Source organism: Python bivittatus, unplaced genomic scaffold, assembly GCF_059951505.1.
Source record: "Python bivittatus isolate LINGU-HERP-01145 unplaced genomic scaffold, Pbiv_v1 ctg000700_np1212, whole genome shotgun sequence".
Lineage (NCBI taxonomy): Eukaryota > Metazoa > Chordata > Lepidosauria > Squamata > Pythonidae > Python > Python bivittatus.
Window position 1 is genome coordinate 51,745,874 of NW_028277098.1, and position 27,162 is coordinate 51,773,035.

Sequence of the window (27,162 nt, forward strand, 5' to 3'; positions counted from 1 at the left end):
AGAAGTCCAGCAGTATAATCGAAGACACACAGGCTTTCAGTGTTAAAGTGTTTGAGATTTAATCAGTTGAGTCTAGTCCAAAATTATATTACTAGATCAGGAAAACAATACATAAAGCTGCCTATCTTGTATCCATCTCACACTGGCATCCCAAAACCAGTACAACTTCAAATAGGTCAGAAATTATTGGAGTCCGTCTTCAAGGAGTCATGACAGATCATGTTTAGATCACATATTTCATCCTGTTCTTTTCTGTGCATACTAAGCCCGGTGCAACCTTATACAGAGGTGTGTACATGTGTTAAATGTTGGGGACAAACTAAGAAAATGGGGTTTATATTTTCAAAGGCTTGTTAAACCATCAATAGGAAGAAGTTTATCCCAATTATTGTATCAAACTTATAAAATTAATCAACAATATTATTACATTGACTTAAGATAAAATAATTGCAGTTTGGATGAAAGCAACAGATACATTTGTAAGAAGTAAACAACAATAGGACATAATGCTTAAAAGGGCTCTTGGACTTCTTATTGCCCGCTCAACTGCTTTTTATAAACAGACATTGTGTGGACATTGTTAGCACGCAATCCTGTAAAATCATGTTCTTCTACATTCTACAACATGAAACCAATTTGTAGATATGCACAGATGTACTTGACCACTGATGTGAATTATTTTTAAAAATTCAGGAAGGTTTTGAACCACAGGTCAACCTATAGTTCAATAATATTTTTTAATCTAGTGATACGTGCCATCTAAATTTCATTTTCAATCTGAAAGCATTTTGGGGAAGAAAAAAATCTAAGAAAAAGTCCCTATGCCTGTTGAACTAATCTTTAGCATCATGATTCAGTTTTAATATTGATATAGAAAGGCAGTAGCCCCCTGGCTAAAAGACAAGAAAAGAGAGGAGGGTCTCTGCTTTATAATAAAAACATTCCTGGGCATCAGAATAATACTGACAGAGAGAATGTATTACCCAGGATGGCTTTTGCCTAATACCCAAGGGCCAAAAAGAAAGGCTGCCCACCCTGTTAGATGGCACAAACCACTTAAATAAATACTAGGGAGAGAACAGAAGTCTATTCAAGACCCAAAAGGAGACTGGAGACATGTCACTCTTTAAAAAGCAGCAACTGAGAGCAATAAGATATTCTCACATGTAATTACCATTCTTACTTCCAAGTTGAGAGGCAGTGTCCAATTGCAGATATTTCAAAAGTAGATCCCTTATGTATATATTGTGCTTATGAAGAGCCAATCTCTACAGTAATACAGATTTAAATTCTAAAGTAATACAGAGAGGAGATCAACACTGTATACTGAAATTTGCATCTCTCCACTTCTTCTAGGTTTCCTCCAAATGCACTCAGGATCCTAATTAATAAAGGAAGAGAGAGTCAGAAAAGGCTTTCAAATTTTGTTCATCTGCACGCTGAAGAGTAATTGGTCAAATTTTGCATCTATTAATTGTTGACATAATCTGTTGTGTGAACCTCGTGCAGCAATATAATTAGTTAAATAAAGGGAAAGAATACTACAGTCTTCCCTGGAGCATCCAGTAAAAATTTATCTTCCAAGATTAGATGATATGGCCACGTTTTGGGTACTACAGCCATAGACTACAAGGGCATGTTTATAACCGGAGAAGTAGCTTTGTACTTTTTCTTGCAATATATCTGAGTGAAAATTGTCCCCAATGACTGCACAGCAAGAAAAGAGACACCTCTTGAAAATGTACCTTTGAACTTCCTTCCCTGTCCCACAAAAATAAAACTAAATATACACGTGCCCTTCTACTAGTCTTACCTGAATAGGTTTGGGCAAAAACAGTGCAAAGCTTCCAAACGGAAATACCAATAATGCTGACCCCTGACATCATTTAATGAATATTCTAATTGGATTCAAATACCCCATAATTTGGGGTCATTGCCAGTGAGATGAAGGAATGCTAATTTTCCCAGGCAATCTTGTTGCAAACCTGGGCCCAGTTTGTGGCCATTCCAAGCCAAACAGGGAATGGGAATCCTTGTAGTCCTTATTGCCTTAATCGAGGATATTTCCCAGGATTCTCTTGCCTGAGGAATGCGCAGCGCTGAATGGCTCAAAACCTTTTCCTATTACATAGGCACAAACTATAACAATTAAACATATGAGTAAATAAGTCTCTGAATATAAAACGGACAAAAGCTTAATCAAAGGTTCAAGAAGTTGGGAATAAAGAGAGCTAATTAGTTTCACTCTCCATTCTTCCGCTCACTTAGCTCTGTTCTCAGAGAGGTGATGCTTAAAAAAAAGAAGCGTGCTCATGACAAAAAACAGGGTTATAAATATAAAAAGGAATTCATTGTCAAGCACCAGTAACATCGCCAGCTTTGTGCAGGCAGGGTGAGCTCAGAAATTCCCCCAGAAATAGACATTTTATTCAGAAGTGGGGGAAGGTCGTTTTTAGCACTGCAACTGTCTGGGCTGCTCCTTGGATGGCATCGGAAAGATATCCTTCTGGCAAAGAACAGTTTGTACTGAATGAAGAAACTCACAGCTAAAGGCGAAGCCATCGAGCTGGTATGAACCAAATGCTTCAGGAACTCAGAGAAGTGCTCCCAAATGATAGCCTTGGAGTTTGCCAGTAAAGCCAAATCGATACCTCCAAGGTGCTACAGAGTCAGATAAGCTTATTTCATTTCTTTTTTTAAAAAAAGTGGGATATGAAGACTGTCTGTTTGGCCTCTGCTGTGCTGGAGTGCTAGGATCCATTTTGGGGTGGTCACTGCAATCCTCCTGCAAGCTGCTACTCCATAATGGCCCGGTACAGTGCAGGCTCGATATAATCCTCACGGTAGCGAGAGTTGATCACCCTCTGTCTTTTTCTCTCTTGTTTGACTTCTTTCTCTGTGAAGATCTCTGTGAAGCGCATGTCAGAGGCAACAGACTGCAAATCGAGTAAAGACATAGAAATATTATAAGGACAATGATGAAAACTGGACTATGAGTTAGTTATAAGTGAATGATGATTCTTCACAATTTTCCTCATGCACAATAAAATGATATTATTTTGCTGGAAAAGAACACAGAGGGTAGATTCTAGGAATCTACATATGCAGTTGATCTGCTTTAGAGGATCTAAGTATGCACTTAGATCCACCTCAAGTTTTGAAGCCCACATGTGGGCATTCACCATTAATCTACAAAGTTGCAGAGTTCAATAATGGGTGCAACAAACAGTATTCTGAAAATCTATTGTTTCCTTTCCTTTGAAATGACTTTTAGAACCTTTAGTTTAATAATTTTATTATTCCCTTGAAGCATCTGGAACTGTCCCAGTGACAGAAGAGATGTCCATTACCCAAAGGTCAGTTCCTTATGTTGGAACTGATGTTCTCCTCTGTGAGAAGAACTACATGAATCAATAACTTTGGCTCTTTGACTTACCAGCCTTGATTTGACTCTTTTAGGAAGTTCTTCATTAAGTGTATACACATCATCCCTTTTTGCCATCAGCTGGGATCCATCTTCAAACTCCACCTAGAATCAGAACAATCAGGTGGATGTCAGATGAACACAAACATCAATAGCTACTTCCATATCATGCAATTCAGTACAGAATGTTTTTGTGGAGGAGGACTCCAGCAAACTGGCATGGAATTTCATGCACTCTACATCATGGAGGAGATAGCAGAACACTTGCTAGTACAGGAGAGTATCTAGAAACTAGTTCAGATAGCCAAAACTATAATGCATGAGAAATAACAAGTCTTTACACAAATGTTAATGTATCAATCAATGTATCTTTTGGAGCAACTAATTACACCTTTTTATCTTGCCCATGACAGGCCACAATACAAACTTCAGGGATTTCAGAACTCCCAAGTTAGCAATCCACAAAAACAAAGAGTTAAGAAGAGAGAAAATAAGAGAATCAAACCCATTTCCTTCCCTCACCTGGTACATCTGGATGACATGAGAGGCCACAAATGTAGCTCCATAGACCTGACCATCTGTCCATCTCACTTGAACAACTTCTCCTGGAGGGGGAGGACCAAGCTGGAGGCAGTCTCGACTCTGTCCATGTTGAGGAAAATTTGAGAAATATAAGCAACATCTACTGACTGGCAGACAGAAGCAGCATTGCCTAAAATAATGGACCCTGGAGAAGCTTGCCGACTGAGCTGGTACATGATGATAGATGAGGAGAGAAGGAAAGTATCCAATTTTCACTAAGTGGAATTCTGTTAGCACCAGTAGATAATTGCAATGAACTTAATCTTATAATCAGAATATTCCTGCCATGAACAAACTACAAGACACTCAAAACTATCCTTGTTCTAGAATTACTAATTTATTATATAGATATCTACATATGAACTAACACAAAGATTTGACAACACAACAGAATCTTCATCTGGAATTATTTTTTCTCTAATGGAAGATGCTAAAAGATACTGAACAGAAGGGAGGGAAAAGGGGAGAGATTTCTAATTCAAGAGTCAAATAATCTATGCTGTTTTGCTTTGCATTTAGCTTTGCATTCTGCAGTTCAAAAGTGTTGTCCAGATGCTTTAGAGATTTGACCCACTTCAGCAATCTGACGCTTTATATTTCCTAGAACTGTACATCTTCTGGTGCAATAGATTTTTTACTACAAAGCATACCACAATATCTTCTGGATATAGGTTATCACTGAAGGAGCCGTCATCAAAGTTGACCTCATAAAAAGTTTCCTTTGTCAGATTGACCACTTCACATTGATAGAAACGTCCGTTCTTGTGCTTGCTTATCACAGCCTGTCCCACAGCAAGATCCTGTAGAGCAGCCTTAGCTCGCTGAAGAAACAAAGGAGCTATAGTCAATATTATATTCAGAAGATAAACTCTATGGTTTAACCACTCACAATACTTAGAAGGTTGTAGAAAGTTGCACAAAAAGACAAGTGCTTCCTATGCATTTTCTGGAAAGTATGGAACGATTATTTCTGCGTGTCTTTTGCAAAGCTTTTTAATTTTGGATTTTTATGGTTTTTTTTTACTCTGTATTTTTTATTGCTATAAAAACTTTATAACATCAACTTTTAGTGAAGATATAAATAGAAAGTATAAATTCAATAGTAAATAACAACAAAAACAAAAGTAGCAGCATCTTTGAGCAGATAATCACCTTAGAACATGAGTCTAAGGTACAAAGCAAGCATTTCCATAATATAGTATGTTTTGAATTCCTGAACACTTTTACTACTGCCTTTCCCAGCTGATTAAGATGTTCAGAAGTAATGGGTCAAATACAAATGTTAAGTTAGTCTGAACTGAATATTAAGTTCCTATTACATACCTCTGCTTGAGATGGAATTTTATGCCTAAAGCAAGTAATAAAGACCACAAATGGCCAGTCATCTGGCTGCATCATGACTCCAGCTGCCTGAGCACAGCTGACATGGAAAGATGTAGGACAGCGGCCATGAGAGCACTGCACGCAACAACCAGCAATTCTCTTCCGCCGCTTCTTGCAGAAGACACATTTCTGTGAAGAGATAAGTTCAGCACTTCAAGCAAAGTGCTTCAGTTCCATATGTATCAGAAGCTTAGATACCTTGGATAACCACAAAAGACACACATGAGCCTTTTCAGATGTAGATTGGTTGTTAGATGTTGAAATCATGAACTATGTGTCGTTAGTATCCCTTGTACATGGTATGAGCCTCTAATGCTCACAAAACCTAAGTTCCAAATGGGAAATAACAATGGTCTCAAACTCTGGAACAGAGGCTTTGAAATAGCACAAGCAGGAGAATGCCAGTATGGCTGTGTGATATCAGCTGCAAATAAAAAAAGGAGAACAAATGCAAGGGAAGTAACTTAATAATCAAACAAAACAAATGTATGAAAGTTACTATGTCATACAGATCTTGGCCTTCACTGTTCAGCAATAAAAGACTCCAAAAGAGGCCTCAGAATTTAATCACTTTTTGGAAGCAAAACTATATAAACACATGTGACCTCTTCCTGACACACATCCTGAAAGATGCATTCAGGGATAACAGGAAAAGCTCTGAAAGATTAAATAGGATTAATGTTATCAGTGCCATCTCCATGCTAACTCTGGCCCCTAGTATTAAAGTTATAAAACAAAATATGCTGTAATGCAGATGAACTAGAGCCTTAAGGCATGCTATTTTTACTCATTACAATGCTTGTTTTCTGTGGAAGACAACAGACTATTAATCTAAGTAACAAAAATAAATCTCCATATAATTACAGAGTTTGGTTGTGTTACTGTAGGAGGATTAGGAAATGCACCCATCCCTTGGAACAAGTAACAATGGACATATCTGTTTTTCTTAAACTACATTGGAAATTCATTAGCTGTATCTTTGGCTGAAGGAGGATCCACATTTCCAATAGAAACCAGCAATTAATGTTCATCTCAGTGAAAATGATAATCTGCAGGATATTTTTGATGTCTGAATTTTTTGGATCCTCAGCACTTTTGTTTTAAACTGAGAAGTGGGTGAGAGGGTTATCAAATGTGAGTTTTTATTTTCAGGAATTCTGTCAAACCTGTATTCCAGGATTTATGTTCCATGTTTATTTCAATGGTACTTACAATACTCTTTAATGGCCAAGCACTTCCTTTAAATTAATACTACTATGGTACAATCTTATGAAGAAGAGAGAATACATGGTATTTAGTTACTACACAATTACACTGTATAGGTAGCTTATGTTATATTTCCCTGTAGATTCTTGTAGGGATTTTCTTGTTTTTACTTACATGCAACTTGCTAATATGTGACTATTGATGGGCGGCCTCCGTATGCCTCCTTTTGTTCATAATATATTACTGCATACACATTGGGTAAAATCAAAGCCCTGAATGTTTTTGTATTTTCATCTTCCTTTATATAATGGGATAGGCTTTGTCCTATCCCCTGTGTTATTTAACATCTATATGAAACTACTGGAAGAAGTTATTCACTGGTTTAGGATGAAGTGATACTGCTCTGTATCACCAACCTAAGCTGAGTTAGAGATGCCGTAGAAGGCCTGAATCAGTGTTGGGAGATTGTAAGGGTCTGAATGATGAGAAACAAGTTCTGTTTAAATTCTACTCAGAGTTGTTGTTTGTCAGTAAACACCCAGGAATATCAGCCCTAGTGCCGGCTTTTCATGGGTCATGCTTTCCCCAAGGAGCTGGTTGGTGACCTGAGGGTCCTCCTAGAACCATGGTTCCTGCTGGTGGAAGCCATGGCCAGGGATGCATTTGCCTGGCTCAGGCTGGCGTATCAGTTACAGATCTATCTGGATTAGGATACTCTGACAACAGGGACTCACATTCTGATCACCACACAACTGTACGATTACAGTACACTCCACATTGGTCTGCCTTGAAAACTATAACTGGTTCAGAATGTGGCAGTCATGCTGTTTACCAAATAAGCCTATTATTGCAAGATTAGACTTATTTTCAGGGCACTGCACTGGTTGTACTTCTTAACCAAGTCAAAGTGCTGCTCATTACCAACAGAGACCTATATGGTGTAACAGTGGAACATATCAGGGACTGCCTTACCAAACATGATTCTCCCTATCCAGTCCTATCATCAAAAGAGGATTTGTTGAGAATCCCATTCCCCTGATGGATATATCGAAAAGGGATAAGATAGGTATTTTCAGTTATAGACCCTATATTCTGAAGTACATTACCCCCAGAATCTTTACCCCCAACTCTTCTTTCATTTAGGAGAAATGAAGTCTCTTTTTTTTCCAGTGGGCCTCTGGCCCATGGTATGATTGTTGGGTGACCATTGGTTATTATGTTAAACATTATTTTATATCATGTTGTCTTATTCCTTTTTCTGTTTTTCCTTATCATGCACTACCCAGAGTGCTAGAGAATGGGCTACTATATAAAAGCTACAAAATAAATAAATAAATAAATAAATAATTATCAAGCTCTTTGGATATAATTCACATAGCTATTTCACAATTATACTGACTGATACTCAAGTTTATCATTCTTTTTTAGGAAGACTTTCTGTCTACCTAATAATTCTCTACCTAGGAAAGATACATTACTTCTGCACGTAGAGAAAGTATGAGTAATATTATCTAAAGATTATGGGAAGGGACGCTGAGAGTTGGAAAACATATTTTGAAAATTCTTTAACCAAGTAAGTGCTGGACCAGTTTGTTCTGAAGGTACATAGCATAGTAACATGACTAAACCCAAACATGATGAAGCTAATTATAACTAAGTTCTCTTGAAGAAGGGCAAGATACAGATAATGCAAACAAAAGCATATAAAACAACCAATGAAGAACGCACTTGAAATAGGGACATCTGTAGAATACTGTAATTTTTCAAAGTGGGAGTCTCATCAGCAGACTAATATTTTGCAATAAGATTGTCAAGTCAGTCTTGATATGCTGCTGAGAATGTTTCGTTATTGAGATTCAGCAAGCCCCTACCCTCTTAGCCTTCTGGAAGGCCTTGAAAAGCTGACTATTCCCCAGAATGTTGGGCTAAGGTGAGGCTGGAGCTTAGTAAATCTAAAGGTTAATGTATGGAAAAGTGTTTGTTTCTGGGGCACTAAGTTTTGGATGGTGGTTTTATTGTTTCCTTTATGTTTTTACTGCTGCTTTCGTGAGCTGTCCAGGGTTCTGATACATGATGGGTGGCCATATTAGTCAAAAAACAAACAAACAGATAGGACATAGACTGACCACAGCCACAGATCTGCTCAGTTTTCTATTGTGTAATAATCATTTCTCAGCTTTGACCTTTGGCATGCAATGTGATAACACTGGCCTTTCTTACTAAATTACTGTACAGACAGCACATATGCATGCCATGTGCTCTACATTATTAATGTACAGCCATTTGATTCTACAACTAATACAAGTAATTGTTAAGTTACATTTGTTATTATACTGCATACACCAACTTTCCTGAACCTGTCATCTTCCAGATGTGCTGGGCTCCAACTTCCATAATTTTCAGCCACCATGACCTTTAGCCCCACAGTCTTAGAATAACAGCAGTTTTGTCCAATACTTTTGGAGGGCAACAAGTCGATAAAGGCTGGTATATACAATCATCCAAAGTTCTATCACTTACATTATCACAAATCTTCTAATCTGAAGAGACTTTTCCTGCTTTCTCAGGGTTATGATACAAGAATCTCATAAAAGCATACAGTAAGCATGTTAATCAATTCAAATAACTATTTATTTTCTTACCAGTCTGAAGCGTTGCAGTGGAATTTTGCTGACATCAACTGGACTACGCTGGGCAATGTTTACAAATTTGGCCTCTAGAACTGCCACAGCACACATAACATGGACCCACCTGAGAAAAATCAGAAGTTTACTTAAGTACTTAGCAAATGTTCATTAAAAATTAGCTTCAGGATATGGAGAACCCATACTGATACTAGTAAAACAGCTGAAAAACAAATATCCCCTTAGTATAAAGAATAGTTAACCTCATGAACTACATGTCCTCCCCCACTCTCAATACAGCTGCACAAAGCATTTTAAAGAAGTGCTTTGCAAAAACATTTAGCATAAAAGTAACCACATACTCTGGAAGGCTCATGGCTGCTTCAAAGGTTCTCTGTCTACGTGTGAACAGATAACAGACTATCAGCAATGTGGCTGTCCATGCACACATGTTTGTGGACACCTTTTGAAGCAGTTTATGAACCCTCCGTAGGATGTGGTTGCTTTAACTATCTGAGAAGGGGAGCTTTGCTTACAACAGTATGCTTTGCAAAAACCTCAACTGAATGCTTTGCACAACCATAGCCTCAACCAGTATTGCATCAGACCAGGGGAACATCACTAATAAATCTGTTGTTTAACATTAGTTGATGCCTATTAGTCAAGGCCCCTTCCATGCTTATCACAAAAACTCACTTGTTGTCATTGGCTTTTTGAAGTGCACCTCCACGAAGTGAGCACAAGCAGCAATCCTGACAGACAAAAGAAAATCACATTACTGAAATCATACCAATTAACACTGTACAATTATAATGTACCATTATACTACATTTTATACTATTTTTAAATCTTCTCTGAAACACATAAATGTTCTGCAATGAGAATTGTACTGTGCAAGTTAAATAATTCTGTGCATTAACTGTTTTTCTCTCATAGAAGATCTCAAGCTAGTCCTACAGGAAATGAAAGGCTAGTGCTTACTAGAATGCATTTTATTAAGTCCAGTTATGGGCACACATAGCAGAAAGCTTTCCACACCTATGTGGAAGTGATGCAGGATCTGTTTTGTTCAGATGATTGCTCAAAAGCCTATGCCATTCTATCTAAGTAAGATGGTACTTCACCAGTGGTGCATGACAGCAGAGTTGCACATCAATGCTTCTGCACCATGAGAGTCAAATAAACCTGGAAAACATCTCGTAGTAGTACTCCATTCCCTAAACTAAATGTCTAAACCACGAGCTTGATAAACATTTCAAAATTTTAACAAGGATTCTCAATATCTGAATAAATGCTTGACTCAGAAGAGATTCAGGGGAGCTATCTCCAGTAGGGATTGTTAATTAAGCCAGCTTGAGCAGGAGGTTTCTGTATCCCAGGGCTAGATTCTGGAACACTCATGAATACACTTAATAATGGATGATACTGAGTCAACCACACCATTCATTTAAAGTATCCCATGAAGAAAAGTCAGATCAGAAACTAGATCTTGAGATTATATAGATTTTCTTTACATTTTAATGAAAGTCTTTCATGTATGTATATGCATCTATTTCAATAACTATCCCACAACTGCAAACATTTCAGTGATACTGAACTAAGGCTCATGCATGAACACAAAAGAATTTTAGCTGACACTGATGTACCTCTTCTAAAGCATTAGCTTTGCATCTAGAGCACTTCCAGTCTTCAGTTGCCTTCTCAGGAGCTACTCCATAACAACCTAAGATAAAAATAAGAATAGAAGGTCTGTAGGCTAAGCAGATTTTCTTAATGTTCTAACAAGAACCTGCAATGTTTCAATTTCCATAACCATTCTTATTTCAACAAATATTAGTAATGAATTTGTGTCCCCAAAATATGTTGGACCAGTCTTGGTTTAGAGGAAGAACCAAACAATGGCACAGAATATCACCCTAAGCATTCTATCATCTACTTGAAACATACTATTACTAATCAAAAAGCAATACTGATCTATTCATAATCTGATCCCTCATTTAAAAATATAAATTTCAAACCTGTGTTTCTTTATGATTTACTCAAGCCATGAAAATGGTCATGTTGGGTCAAATCTGTCTCTGGATCCTGTCAGTTCAAAGGATTTTATAATAGAAAAACCGATTGTTGTTATAAGTTAACTCCAGACATTAACTATTACAGTGCCCTACATCTTTGAGTTTCTCTTACTGCTTTAAAGCATCAGCGATATTCAAAGCATTAGGGAAAGGCACTCTTTCAAGCTGCTTAATAACTGGCATTCCATTGAGGTTTTTCCCTCTGAATTTTTATACTGTGGGTTAGTTTTCCAGTGGCAGCATCTTAATCTTCACATAGTATGAAAAGTATCTGGAGTGATATCTTTTATGTTTATTGCACTTTAATTTTAGTCTGCACCCATGGTATTCTCTGATTATTTTGTTCATATGAATCTGGTAGGCACCAAAATGCAATTCCTTGACTTCCTTCTGTGGTCTTCCTTACCCACAAAAACAACCAGGCATAAGCTGCCACACATTTACATTACTCCTTTTTAAAATATGGGAAAATGGAGGGCTAAATGGTAATATTTTATTTTGGGTGTCAATGGACAGTCAGACCTAAGTTATACAGTACTCACTGGCATGGACGCGGACCTGACAGCGCTTGCATGTGATCAGAATACTGGTGCCATCTTCCTCCAGATATGGGGTAGAGAGGCTGACATCTGTGCTACAACCAGTGGTAGTAAAACACATCTCAGGGATGAGGGGCTTAGTTCTCATCTTTCCATTAGGAGCATCTGGAACTGCCTGTGAGCTCTGACTTCCACAATCTGCCTGCCAATGAGAAATTATGCATTTTAGAAAGGAACAGCACTGCAGAAATTTAAAAAAAAAAACGCATGATCAGGAAAGCATACCAAATTTTTGTGCACTAAAAGGGTCCAAGGACAAGAATTGAAATAAATATTATTTTACTAGGTTATGCTTTAGGTAGAATGATTTTGAATTAAGTTTGATATAATGTCCTTCTAGAGAAGGGATACTGAATATTTCTGCTAAACAAATAATCAATAAACCTTTTTTTCCTGGCAGAATAAGGTAAAGAATCTATGTTTAACATAAAATTGATACAACATTGTCCAAATCTTCAAAGAGAAAGTACACACTACATCATCTCAGGTACACTTCTGCAAATATGACTCCAGCCCTAAGATTTTATTTTTTAATTTATTAAATATGTTACTCCCAATATAACAATCATCAAAAATACTTTTGGACTTGTTTTAAGCCTTCCGTGTGCTACTTAAGTAAGATCCAAAAAGTAAGTTATAGGATAAATTCCTTAACTGTTTTAAATAAGCAGTTAAAATTCCACACTATGCTAAACAGTTTCTGTGTTGCATTATTTAGTGAGGGAAAACTCTTCCATATGGGTTAGTAATAAATGACCCTAAGAAACAGAAACATGTGGATAGTGTTTGAAAAGCTATTAACATCTTAACCACCACACCATATAGGCTCTCAATGACTCTTCCCATATGAGATGAATGTGATACCTACTGAGCCCTAAGAGCCTACAGTCTCCCATCCATGCATTAATCAAGCTTAATCTTGTTTAGCTTCTGCTATCGGGCACTAGAATATGTGTCTGTGTGTGTGTATTTAAAAAAAAGCATACATTTGTTAGGATAGTATGACAGATGTTATAGAAAATCCCACTTACAATGGAAATACACTGGAAGCAGGAAAAAGTAGCTTCTGGCAATAATCAGTCATAAAACTGAAGTCACATTATTAACACAGCACTTTCAATACCTACACAAACTACATTCTACAGTGCTTCTGTACTACCCAGGCCAGGAGAAAGAATAATCTGCTTACCTGGTATGTTTGGAAGAGCATGCACACCGCACAATAGGGGGCCTGTTGAGCCATGGCAATATTATACTCCTTTTCCGCCTCAAAGTTTGGAGGACGATTCTGCCACAGCTGGCTGAGAGGCTTAGCCCATGCTTCCATCTCTTCAGTTTCTTCTTCAGGTGCTAACTGCTCAGACATTTCTGCAGTAAGGATCACAACATCAATCAAAATTTAGAAACATACATTTTCCCCTTTTTTCCAGGCTGTCAAAAGAATAACAGATTTAAACTACTGGAAAGATAATTAATAATGTGCCTCACTTCTCAGCCGTGACTGCCAACACTCTCTCTGTCTCTATTAGCAACCATTACAAACATTGCTTTTTACATTGTGTAAAAACTCAGACTCTAGCATATGGCTGCTCAGCCTATATAATTTGTGAGACCAATAATTTGGAAATAATACACAACCCCACAATTATAAAATGTGTTTGAAATACATGCTCTCTTTCCTTTGCCTGAGAGATCAAAGCGCTGTATTGGGTCCTAACTTGGTGGCTGAAATTCATCCTCAAAGTATATCAAGCTCACTTAGCCAAGGCTGCAACTTTCAAGGAATTGTGAATCAGATTGTGATTAATGAGTTCAGGTATACGTTGTACAAAATTCAAGAGCTTGCTCTAAAGATATATAGGATTAGTTTAAGACATCCAAAGACACTTATCAATCAGTGTCACTATCAGGCAAACACCTCTATTACATAAAAAGGAAGAAACGTGGAACTTACCATCATCACTAAGGCTATCTTTAACCAAGAGTGGGTGATGACGTGGGAGTTTGCTCAAGGGCTGGCGACGCCCTTTTGACTTCTTACGATCTTTTACAGATCTTATGTACTCCTTTGCCATCTGCACAAATCAGACAGAAATCAGTAGCTACAATACTATAGATTACAGTACAGCAATAACAGATTTTGTAAGAACTTAAAACTGTAAGAAGCAGTGGATTCCTTGGGGTCCTCTGAATTTGGTTATTTTCTTGTAGACATTTCATTACCCAGCTAGGTAACATTTTCAGTGCTAGAAGGGAGTGGGGTTTGCTCTCTGTTTATATACAGTAGCTTGCCCTGTCAGTGTTAGTGGGGGAGTTGTTTTTCTCCTTGGTAGTTCCTAGGTTAGGCTGTTGTTTACTGCTTAATTATTTGTCTGAGTTGGTAGTTCCTTGATTAGGATATTGTTTACTGCTTGATTGTTTGTCTGGTGTTAATCCTGGTGTTAATCCCTGTTTATCTGGGTGTTGATTGCTGGCAAGGAGGTGTTCTGGTCTTATTGTTTCTTTTTTATTGTCTCTTTTGAATAGTATGTAAATGTTATTATCTCTATGTGTCTATTGATGGCTGACTTGTCTGAATATCAAGCTTCCAGGAATTCCCTCGTGTTTTTGGACTTAGCTTGACCTAAGATGCTGACAGTTTCCCAGCTGAAACTATAGTTAAGTCTGTCCATGTGTTGTGAGATTAAGGAGTTTTCATCATGTCCTCTAACTGCTAGTTGGTGTTCTGGTAGTTTTCTGCCTGTCTGCCCTATATAGTGGGACACTATATGTTGTAGATGACTTCTGTTTTTTCTTCTTGGGCTACTGGGTCTTTTGGTTTACTTAAGATGTAAACCTTACACCCCGTCGCCAGCAATCAACACCCAGATAAGCAGGGATTAACACCAAGATTAACACCAGACAAACAATCAAGCAGTAAACAGTATCCTACCAACTCAAACAGTCAAGCAGTAACAACAGCCTAACCTAGGCACTACCAAGGAAAAAACAACTCCCCCACTAACACTGACAGGGCAAGCTACTATATATAAACAGAGAGCAAACCCCACTTCCGTCTAGCACTGAAGATGTTACCTAGTCAGGTAGTGAAATGTCTGCAAGAAAACAGCCAAGCTCAAAGAACCCCAAGGACTCCACAGTTCAACCCTGAGCTACATATATTCTCTTCTATTGTAAGAAGCAGGAAGAATAGCAGAAAGGTACACATTGTTTTTCAAGAAAGTACCTCCTGGACAGATCAGAAAGTGAAAATTACTTGTACTTTCTGCACTGCTTAAGCTCCATGGCATGCAAGACTTGTATTACGGATAATGTTCTAGATTACACTACAGCACTAACAGATTTTGCAAGAACTTAAAACTGTAAGAAGCAGGAAGAATAGCAGAAAGGTACAAATTGTTTTTCCACAAAGTACCTCCTGGACAGATCACAAAGTGATAATTACTTGTACCTTCTGCACTGCTTAAGCTCCATGGCATCCAAGACTTGTATTACAGATAGAATACTGTATTTTAGAATGCAGAACTACACCGATAATACATTTACTTGGTACCTAATGTGGCAAATATAGTCCTAGAAATATTTTCTGCAAACTACATATCAGCTTATAAGACTGTCACAAAGCAAAGATCAGACAGAAAGTACATTAGAAATTACAAGATTCCAAGACAAGTGTCTATTGAGAGCCCATCCTATGTATCACGATCAGTAAAATGTGTCTGTAGCATATACTATATAAGACAGATTTTGGATGTACCCTCTGATGTAATCTTACTTTTGCAAGCTCCTGTTCATCCATACGAGCTGTGGAACTGGTTTTCTTCCGGGAAGACTGTCCAGTCTCCATGCCGTTCACTTCTTCCTTAGCATAACTATGAACTGTGAGCACCTCAGCTTGTTCAATCGACTGCCTGGAAAGATCAGGAGGTTCAGAGTCTGAAGAGCCAGAACACAAAGGAGAGCTAGACTGAAGGCTGGAGACTGGGCTTGACTTCATGGCAGATTGGGTCAAAACTGAAGACACAGAATGTGAAATAGAAAGATCCAGGACAGCTGCTTCTGGTTCCTCTTCTTCTTCCTCCTCATCTAGTTTAACATTTTTCAGTTCTTCAAATTTTACTTCAGAGGAATCTGCATATTCTGGATCAAAAACAGTATTTGAAGAACTCTTCAGTAATTGTCACCAAAATAAAATGCTCTATGATATAAAAGCCTAAAAATTAAACTGAAACTAGGGTTTCAAGATGTGAACTATTAATTGGCCCAGTCTAGTTAGATGCTTTACAAGAGAGGCCTCACTCCTGTAATTTGAATCTCCTCTAGAACTTCAATAACAGATAACACAATGTCATATCTTGTCCTTTAATTTCTCACTATTCAAGCATTTAGTCAGTTTCCAGAATTTTTGTTATCAATTTATATATGCTCCAACCCTGTTCTTTAGTGTTGTATTCTTTCTCTCCCTGAGATTATCAAAACACATTTCCAAATCTTTTCAAGTTTTTTTTAAAAAAACACTACAAATTAAACCACTTTCTAATGATTTCATATTTCATGTCATAATTGTGGCTTCCATGAGAATTCTTGAACAACTTTGGGATGAATGTCTCCAATCCTGGAGGCTACTTCTCAATTTTTGAATTTGTTCTATGTTTTACTGACATGATTCTATTAATTTCTTATGTTGCTGAAGTCAAAGGAACACAAGTAATTCATCTAATATCTCTGCAGATGCTCCGGTTTCTTGAGCATATCTTCCATACCCAGAGTTAAGCACTACATCAGTTTACAAGCTGAATTTTTCCTCCCAATATTGAAATATTTTTCTATCTGTTGAAGACAGAAGTTGGGTTCATGCATCACACTAAACCTCAAATAGGTTGGCTACATTCAGACAACAAACCAGGCCAAAACTAAACAAATCTCATTATGGCTAAGCACATTGGAACAAGTAAAATGAGACTGGCTACCATGATAAGTAGCACCCAAGAAGTTACCTGGAGGTGCAAGCCCTTCATCCCCTTGCTGTATAGGTTCTCTAGCAGGTCCAACTGGAGGGGCTGCTTCCTCCATCTCAAACTGCACTGGGCCCAGCTCCTCCTTGGGAAAGGACTCGCTTTCGCTCACCTCATGAGGAACCTCTAAGCAGACTCGGTGCCGCTTGGTTCCAATGCGATGCTTTGGGACACTGCAAAAAGAAACCAACAAGTCATCTTTTAAATAGAACTCAGCCCAGCTTTCATATCAGATTGCTCTTTCTGAAGAATCAGTTGGTTTTATGACTTTTCTGAAGTATCTGAGAAAGCATAGCTCTAAAAAGAGATACACTTATCACTATGAAGCAAATATAAAATTTCTAGAAAAAATTATATTTAACATCATTTTGTCAAAGGATGATTGAGCACATGAACTTTCAATTCATATTAATATTTGGAACTGGTTTCTCCTCAGTTGTAAGAAACCCAATTTAACCAAAGGATTCAAATGAAACACACTTGACTATTATGTAACAAGATAGTAGCTATTTCAAATGCAAAGTATCTGTCATCAATATAAATTTACAACAGGTCAGAAGACAGTTACAAGAGAATTTAGGAAGATGAATTATTTAATTTAAAGCAATTCACAATATCCTTTGAAATGCTTTTTCCAATTTTTTCATGAACAGTCTGGTCCCAATCCCTAATTTAATTTCTGTTCATATTCCACAGCCTACTGAGGACTAAAGACTGCATACACATTTTCTAAAACTTACTGAATCTGGTAATTAAACAAAACAAGGAGAAAGGGAGAAGAAACAAGTCCCAATGTAATTGGTAGCCACTTAACATGGAAAATAGAAAAAGCTCCACAGATGCAACGGATTAATAAGTGAGTATCTAACATTGGTTAAGCCATCATTTATGAAAATAAAAACATTAAAGCATACTTCTTTTTCTCCATATCTTCATCTCCTTTGCATTCTTCCTCTATTTCAGTTTCCTCAGGGCACTGCTTCTCATTCTTAACTTTTTGAAGGAGTTCACCCTTAAAGAACTCAGCTGCTTCTGGTGTGGGAAGAGTATGGTCAATGACTGTCACATCTTTCCCAGCTTTCCAGAGTTTGTAACGATCTGGCTGGTATTTCCTCACAAAGACATCCATGGAGATTTTGACCATGTCCTTACGGCATGAGCACTACATGGGATAACAAAACAGCTGAGGCCACTTATATTTTCATTTCAATATTAACTTTACTCTGCAGCTATGCCTTAAGAGATTTATACCATTTCCTAGTAAGAATGAATAGTGACTACAAAGATTGGAGCCCAAAAGTAATTAGTTGCAAAAAGGGAGAGGAGAACAAAACAACATGCATCTAATATTTGTTTGATATCACCAGTTATAGATCTGTTGTGGGCTTTCCTTCTGACAAAGCATCTGTTGTTGCACTGCATACTTTAAAAAACTATTAATAATTAAATAAAATAACAGTGCACAGAATGGCCTTACAGATAGCTGAGGCTGCAGCTGTATGTCTGAAGCAGATATGAACCTTATGAGTTAACAGAAGAAGAGTAGAGATTCATTAAAAAATGGGATGTAGGAATGCTAACATATCAGAAAAATATGAGAACTAAACAAGCATTATTATCCTATTTCCATTTCACAAGCCTTACTGTTTATATAGCTGATGAAAAAAAAAGTCTCTCTTGAGAATTATGCAGACAGGCATACCTTATCCTTAACTAAATATTTACACCTGTCACCCTGACATTTATATCAAAAACAGTAGTCCTACATAACTATTCAGAGTTCTTAGAGTTCTACATTTCTCCATCTGAAGTCTTCTCTCTCCCCAAACTAACTAGAGGATTATTTGTATGAATGACTATTAATACATTTTTACAGATATCCAAACTTAAAATGGCTAGATCAACTTCAAAGCTCATGTTTAGCAGCAAACACAGTATTTGTTACATTGTTAACAAATAGGATGCATTCCCCATTGACCTCAAAATATTAAATTGATAAATGCTGATCCAAAATTCTGTTTGCCAATCATTTAAGAATAAGCAACAAGATTCTTACTAAAACAGACTGCTTTCCATACTCAATCCAACGAAGAGTGGCAAAATTAGTAGATTCAGCACAGTTGAAGCCATGATTAAAACCAGCATGATATCCATAAGGAAAAGTTATCATGAATTCACCTGCTTCCTGAGTCACCTGAAAGAGAAGCAGCTGGTATGGATTTCTGCACTTTATATAATCTCTAAAATTCATTTGATAATTATTTTATAATTTTCAGTACTACCAAGCTAGAAATAAAAGAGTCCCTATATCTAGCTTTTTCTAAGAATTATCTGATGAAAAGATAGCCCAGCAAATATCCTAGCAAAGCAAAAATTGTATCTTGGGAATTTATGGAATTCTCCATGAATTATGTGAAAAAAAGCATACACAGACCAAAACTGAGAGGGAGTATTCTCAGTATGAAGAAAGAAATTACCTCCAATCACATGATTCCTGCTATGTATTTTATTCTATTTCTCTCTTCCCACATGCTCAGTTCTCATTGGCTGTTTCAGGGTGCTCCCCACTCAAGATTCTTCCTCTAAAGATATTTTGAGCATCTGCAAAAATGGGAGGGGGGTGTTCTCCTAAGTCTGCTGATACCTCCCTACTGTGTGTAACTATTCCTAATTTAGAGAAGTGAAAACAAAATATAGGATGTATTCCCATCTGGCCTTTTCAGCTTCAATTCCTACAATCTTATAAGAACCTCAGGCTTTCTAGATTTCCTTAAAATATTAGCCAAGCCATAATTCTTTCCTTACCTTGTCAAATGGGATGCTGTATTTCTTCAGTATTGATGGTGAGATCAAGGTCATTTTGTGTCGGAGGAAAGCTTCACAACTCTGAGCACTTCCAGGAAAGAACCCTATTTAAGAAACAGATATTCAACATGCTATTGTTGAAAATGGCTATTCATACAAAACTTGTTGGCTGCAGGACTGAATATGTATTAGTATGGATTCTTCTAAGCTTAGCAATGTGTGAAAGAAAGACAAAGTAATCAGAGCCTAGAGGCAACTTTCAGACAAGAGGAAGTCTAGTTATATCCACTGTTCCAAATGGAGAAAAGAGAGATATGTACCATTTCTTTATTCCCTCTCTTGACACATAATGAAGCATCAGAGACATTTAGATTATTTTTTTAAGAGTCTTCATTATTTTTTTTCACAGAATGTAGAGAGAGCTTTAAGAAAGTTCTCACTTTCAAAAGTTCAAAAAGTATTATATTTTTGGGACATTTATAAATAAAGTGATATAACGGAACAAGAGTTCCATAATTTTTCAAAATTATTGCTCTTATATTAGTAAAGTCAGCTTAGGATTATTATTAGGTAAAAATTAAAAAAAAGCAGCTGCTACTGTTCTTTAAAAGCAATCAACTATACAGATCTATTTAGAGAGAGAGAGAGAGATGTTTACCTTTAGCAAGACGTTCCAACCGCTTCCCATGTTCTGGAGGAATGGAGTACCTGTTGTTGCAGACAATTACAAAAATAATAGCAAAAGGTTAAGCTTTTTTAGGCCTAAGTTATATAGTGATGCCAAAATATAATAAACCAATTTAATCATTTCCCACTTACTGTTTCATTCCTACACTGAGAAAATCAGCTTGCTTTTCCACAAGGTTACACTACTAGTTAATTTGAGAAACCTGAAGCTAAAGATAGGCAAAAGATAGCAGGGTTGCACAACCTGCAGCTCCTTCTCTCACAAAACCAGGGAAACTCAGGTACAAAATGTAATATGATAGAAAATTATTAAACACATGGGGAATAACATTAATAATATTTAATTAATTCAATTTAAATGAAATCAAATCAAATTTAGTTTTTATTCTGACCTGTTTGTGCCAGCTGCATATATTTTTAGACTGCAGATTTCAGTATGTCATTTGCTGTCAAATGTGATCCTCAATTAAAAAGGGATGCACATCCTTGATACACACACACGCACACATATACTGATACAGGCTATCTCACCAGGACTTTGGTTCTCCAAAATGCAGATAATTGATACTGTACAGGTCCATGTCCTCAGTATGCCAGGCAAAGGAGGTTTTCCACATCCCAAAGTAGAGATAAGGCGTATTTACTCCCTCAATGGTAATGCCACTTTCATTCTCCACTATATCCAGAATTGTATTCAGATGACCAATATTCCACTCATCTACATGCTACAAATAGATTAAACACAGTTTAAAAAAAGCAATAAACTAATAGCAATCACCTTGATATTCTTCACATAGAGGTCAAGACTTTTCTTTATCACTCTAGAGTACAGGATCTGGGATACTGGATTTAATTTACAGGAAGGTAGGTGCTTACCTAATGCCAGAAAAAAAATTCCTAACTGTACTAGCAATTTGACCAACAGGTGGTAGGCTCTCCTTCACTGAATATATTCAAGCATATACTAAATAATAACCTGTTGGGAAATACAGAGCAAAGGATTGAACTTGATGACTTAAAACTCTATTATTCTAATGCGACAGCAACTGTAATCATTCTTCCATTCACTATAACCTGCTTCAAAACATCTACATCTAGTTTCAATTTCTGCTAATATTAATATCAGTGTTATTTTTAACGTAAAAACAAACCTTTATTTTATTGTATCTCACTGTTCTTTTAGTTCCTGCCTATTTGTAATTTTAATTAGGGGGAAGGTATAGTAGTATTGAGAAAGGGTTTAGCAGAATGACCTGAAGATGACACTATATTGAGTGGAATCTGCTAATAAGATTATCATATTATGTCACATTATTGCAAAGAATCCTCATTGCACTCAGAAAACATAAGCAATACTTCATATACAGTATACATGAATAAAGTATCCAGTAAACTAGCTATCATTAGTTTAGTTTTATATATTCAAATATTTGTATGAAAAACGTCCTTTTGAAGGTACTCAAATAATTGTATTTTATGAACATTATTGTGGATTAATTTTGTATAAAGACAAAGTATATTACCAATTAGTGTAAACAAGAGGTCTCTAATAATGAAAGACAACACATATTTTATTGTTTATATATACTAGTCTCTAGAGCAGTGCTTCATATATTTCAGCTATATACACATTTAAATTTTCAGGGGTCAAACCTAGGAAGTTCAATTGATGCTTAGAACTCAAATGAAATTTCAATCAGTGCAAAAAACAAGTTAACGTCCATTAACAGATAGGGAAGCTATTAATTATGTCTCCTACTCCTCTTTTACCTTGTCATAGAGTGTGCCATTAACATCTGCACCATAGATGGGAGCATTAAAAGTGAGATTCTTCCAGTACTTGCGTTCAAGATCTTCAAAATCTGTATACCGAGGAGTACAGTACCTAAGGGAGCACAGGTTCACTGTCTTAATATAACTTGTCTATTCACTTTCCTTTATTCACTGACAAATGTCAAGAATTATCACAAGGCCAATTTTAAATAACGTATTACTGTAGATAAGCATCCCGGAAGTTAGATTTAAGAAGATAATCATGTACAAACATCCTAGATGAAAGAGCCAAAGACTCAACTTCTCTATCATTTAAATTTTTTAATAAAATTAACTAAGAGTTCAGCTGAATCATGTTCAAAGGCAGAAATCATTCACTTAGAAAGATGCTGCAACTTCTGCCAATATTATTTTAGTATAATGTTATTCTCTTAGTTTTAGTTAAGGCAGACAGCAGAAATAGATATCAGGTCAGCAGTATCTTACAGAAATGCACTTAAGAAACTAGGTTTTGATCCAGAGACTGCAACACACATATGGAGCTTCTCAGGGACGATCCATTGAAATATCTGCTCCTGAAGCAGTACAGTCCATTCACAAGACACTTCTTTGGAGCCATAAGGAGTATGATACAGAAGCAAATATTCTCAAGAAATTACATTCCAGTTTGGAATATACTGTATGCCAGATACTGAGAACAAAGACTTTGTTAAATTAAGACTCTTTGAGATTTGAACTATTACAAACTTATGTTCCATTACTACAGGCTGCCCACAGCTCACACTATATAAATACATATATTTGGAATCTTTCAATTTTAGACAATCTTTTCTTACTTGTCGCTATTTGCTATCCTCCTGAATTCTCGGACTGACATAGCTTTCTTCTGGATGTTATACTGTGTGAAGAGGCCTGATTGGCCAGTAACCACTTGCTGGATGGGAGCAGGGATGACCAGATCATCAATATCATCATACCATCTGCGTGGCTTCCATTCCTTAGGAGGAACAATCTAGAAAATTCAAGCAAGAAACAGAAAACACTCAGAAAATCTGGGAAGTAAGTAAAACCTTGAAGAAGAAGGCCTGAAGACGTCATTGCACACCTAGGCAGGACAAAGTGTTCATTGGCAGTATATTATGATACATAAACAGGTGCTCCATTAGGTTATAATAAAAGAAAGATGAAAAATTCAAATTATATGGTAAACTATAAGAATGAAAGCAGGAAATAACTCTTTAAGGGGATTATATTATACCAGAAAACCTTCACTGTAATTTTTATATGAGTAATTAATGGGAAAAATAAGCACAAGAATAGAACGTTCAAATGCTAGGTATCTAATACTTCCAATAGTCTGGCTCTTCAGCTACACACAGTAGCAGGATTATGCCTCAGCATCATATAGTAGTAATCCACATGCAATACTATCAACCCTCTTGACTACAAGTTGGCATTTTATAAAATTTTATAAAATTAAGCACAAGGTAAGTTAATATTCATAATCAAGAAATCTACTTCGGAGCACTACCATGCATCTGGCTCAGTGATTTAGTTTACAGGCACATATGCCAAAATGACTCTTATGATGACAGTGACCCATTGTCTCTAATGACCCGATTTACTGGGAAGACCTAAAGAAGACCCAAAATTAATTAAATACAAAGGGAAATGCCTACCTAAATGGTACATGCTCTTTCCACTGAAAACAATAAGGCTGTGCAAATCCTTTGAAAGCAGTGTCTCACAATGTGTGAATGTACAGAGCACTTATCTTTGAAACAATAAAGCACCCATGTGAGGCTTTGCTTTGCTTACTGGCTACATATGCATGTGTGTGTGTAAACAACTGAGAGCAGTTTTCAAAGCAGCCACGCAATCCTGGAATAAGATGCAGCTGCTTTATTGGTTCAACAGAGATGCTTTGTATATGCTCCTACATGTTGTGAAGCACAACTTTCAACAGATTGGCACAGATCTATGAAGCAACCAATTAAAATGAGTGCAGTTCTCTTTTTAGAATTCTACATACCCAAAGTTATAGATCAGTTTGTTCTAGAAATTAATCTTCATGATACCACACACCATAGAGATAAAAGTTGTAATATAGTTATGTACCTCTATCCAGAAATATTTAGGTTTCATTTCAAAGTCTATTTCAAACAATTGAAGTTAAAATAACATGCAACAAGAGAAGAAAAGTGGAAGTCCAGGATTTTCATTAAATAACTATTTGATTTCACCCCCCCAAAAAATAAGCACTATTTCCTCATCAATGGGATCTAATAAACTCTCTAGATACTATCTAGCCATAATACAACTTGCTCATTTGTATTATGCTATGATTGCCAACCAAATACATTATATTTTTCTGAATCAAATTTAATTATACTAAACATAAATGAATAAATCATAGTATTATCATCATTGTTCCCAGCCCTTCTTACCTTTGCTAGTCCAGCTCTATGGGCTCCTTGGGACTCTATATAGGCAATATAACGGCTGAAATTTTTAAATTCTTCCACAGTTGGATGGAACGTCATTATTCTGGCACTTGGATTTAGGTTCTCCAATTCGGACCCCATGGTTTTTGTTCACAATCTTTCTTCTCATATGTGAACCAGGAGAACTAGTGAACTAATACAAATAGTTATAAGGATTACAAGTTATAAGGATTATCCAGAATAGTGAGCGCACAATAAAGAGTGATGCATCAAAATATGTCCATTGCTTTCTTATATAACACTATGCCAAAGCCCCCCAACCCTTCTCAATTTTCATCATGTCTATTCTACACCTTTATGCTCCTAAACATCAATTACACACTCAGATTTGCAAAAGAAGCCTGGTAAATTACACGTACCAATTCTATTATTTGATAAAAATGCCTCAACCTTACATAACAGAAATTATTTGATGCTAGCTACAGAATGAGCAGATAGGATATGAATGTAAGAATTCAGAGTTTCATTTTAGGAAAATAGGTTATTTTCTTAGCTTAGATTATTATCTGCCATTGGGATCTGAATTACATTTCTCAACACAATTCTATTTTACACTTGGGCTATATATCAATAGTAGCAGGTTGGTTAGTCTTGATAAAGAAAAAATGAATGTATGTATGAAAGATACCTGCTTTACATGGAAGAAAGAAAGTTGTACCCACTAATGTTTCAATGTATTTTATTATAGCCATTGACAAATCAAAACCCAGCAAAGTGAACTTCTCTTCGTAGAAAGGTCTGTCTCAGACTGTGTTGACATATCACTCTCCCTTTTCTTGGAGGCTGGTTTCATATTAAAGAGAGGAGTGAGCAGCACCCTTTGGCTCTTGCTTTCCACAGAGGAAAGCAAGTTCCTACTCTGTAATCAATTTAAGACAACAAAGTATCCCAGAGAATTGTCCTGTTAAATGTCCAAACTTGGTCCTGAATGTTCTCCCACAGCCAATTTAGGCCACAGGTATTTGTTTCTGAAAAGAATGCTTCTCCAAAATGTCTATATTCTTGCCTTGCTTACTAGGCCCTCAAGAGAAACAGAGAAAAGAAAGATGACAAATAAAACTCTGAATTTAAATTATGTGTGCTTATTGTAATAGAGGAGGAAAGGGGGAATGGAATTTCATAAATCTTTTTTAAATATTGAAGCTGTTTTTAAAACTTAAAAAAAAAACTGGAAGGAAAGAAAGATTATCATCATTTCCCTGAAGTTCCTTGCTATTTTTTCTTTCCATTTTTTCCTTTAAATATCTCAAGTCATCCTGCATGACATAAAAGCAACTGTATTTGTGTACCCAATGCTCCAAGAGCCCCAACATCTAGAGGTTTTTTTCCCTAAAAATTCTTTCCTCATTTTATTTCCCTGCCCTGCCTCTTCTGTATGCAGCATGCCTTGTACCGACTCTCAAATCAATTCCGTTCCTCGGTCTGTGTTTTCTTTGCAACGCGCTGATGCTGGAGCAGAAAAATGTGTTATCTACGGACAGCTTTTGTGCTAAATGGAGAGGAGCCTGTTTTTTTGTCAAAATTTCGAAACTGTCCCTTGAAATTCCTCCGCCTATTGTGATCCTAACCCTCCTACACATGGATCGCCCGGAATGAGCTGCCTTGTCTTCCGCTGCAACGGGCAGCAACTGACTTTGACAACTGACTCCCTTGTGTCTGTGTTGTGCTGGGAGGAGGCACTGAGGAAGGGACCCAAATCGTCCCCCTCTCGGAAAGAGCCCAGAAGGCCCGGCGTTGACATAGCAACTTTTGAGCCTTGCTGTTTCGCCGGATGGGGGATCGGCTCGCTGAGATAAGGAGACCACCCCCCCTCACCCCGGGCTTCCCCTCTATCCCTTCCTCGTTTCAGGGAAGTCCAGCCTCCCCATGGTTCTCGTTTCTCCACAGCGCGATCCAGATCGAACGAGGAGCCCCGCCCGAATGAAGCTTTCCTTCCTCCCTATTCGCTACTCTCCCAGCCCACTCCAAGACTAATCCTTCCCGGTGGTCCCCCTTTACCGCATTTCCACTTACCTAAGGCCTCACAGGAACCACCTCCACTTCTGACAGGGCCCGAAATAGAGTACTGTATTAGCCTGGGGCCAACGCCGTCCTGTGTCCCGCCCCCCCGTCACGTTCCTGACGTTTCCCGGCCGCGATCCAATCCCCAGGAGTTCCTGCACTTGTTTTACCGTCTCATAGGTTGCATGAAGTGCCAATCACGCTCCTTTCCTTCGTTTCGTAAGCGTCGCGACGGCGGATCGTATTAGGGCTCCCCGCTGCGAAAGTAGTTCCGTGGCAATTTACGGGTTGAGCGCGACGCGGCTACGCCACTATGCGTTCGAACGATGTAGGAAGATCCCTCCGCTGCAGTTCTCTTTCTCTTCCTCTGGCGTCTTGCCCCATGATGCCAAACCGGCGTTCTCTTTCCATCCGCACAAGTTTCGCGTAATTATCGCTCAGATCCAGTCAGTAGGAAGTGTCTGAATTGACCAACCAATCATTG

At 37.3% G+C, this 27,162-nt stretch overlaps 1 protein-coding gene across 3 annotated transcripts; it reads right to left on the bottom strand.

Annotated features, from left to right (window-relative positions):
- Nucleotides 1–42: 42 nt before the first annotated feature.
- KDM4A (lysine demethylase 4A) lies at nucleotides 43–27,037 on the bottom strand. 3 transcript variants are annotated; one of them, XR_455781.4, is made up of 23 exons: nucleotides 26,691–26,816; nucleotides 24,621–24,810; nucleotides 23,010–23,185; nucleotides 22,171–22,285; nucleotides 20,932–21,125; nucleotides 20,372–20,421; nucleotides 19,714–19,817; nucleotides 18,965–19,102; nucleotides 17,823–18,070; nucleotides 16,891–17,081; nucleotides 15,669–16,033; nucleotides 13,848–13,968; nucleotides 13,083–13,261; nucleotides 11,837–12,035; nucleotides 10,866–10,942; nucleotides 9,916–9,971; nucleotides 9,238–9,346; nucleotides 5,330–5,518; nucleotides 4,657–4,827; nucleotides 3,947–4,066; nucleotides 3,437–3,529; nucleotides 2,545–2,936; nucleotides 43–1,381 (listed from the first exon to the last, which is right to left on the bottom strand). XR_455781.4 is itself a non-coding variant. In XM_088153519.1 (22 exons), exons 2-22 carry the CDS (start codon nucleotides 24,756–24,758, stop codon nucleotides 2,796–2,798), a joined length of 3,174 nt encoding a protein of 1,057 aa, XP_088009645.1. In that variant the 5' UTR covers nucleotides 24,759–24,810; nucleotides 26,849–27,037; the 3' UTR covers nucleotides 43–2,795. The 3 variants fall into 3 exon arrangements, 2 of the variants coding, with proteins under 2 accessions (XP_088009645.1, XP_007420033.1); XM_088153519.1 differs by lacking the exon at nucleotides 26,691–26,816 and adding an exon at nucleotides 26,849–27,037 and having other exon boundaries at nucleotides 43–2,936; XM_007419971.4 differs by having other exon boundaries at nucleotides 43–2,936.
- Between the last annotated feature and the right edge of the window lie 125 nt (nucleotides 27,038–27,162).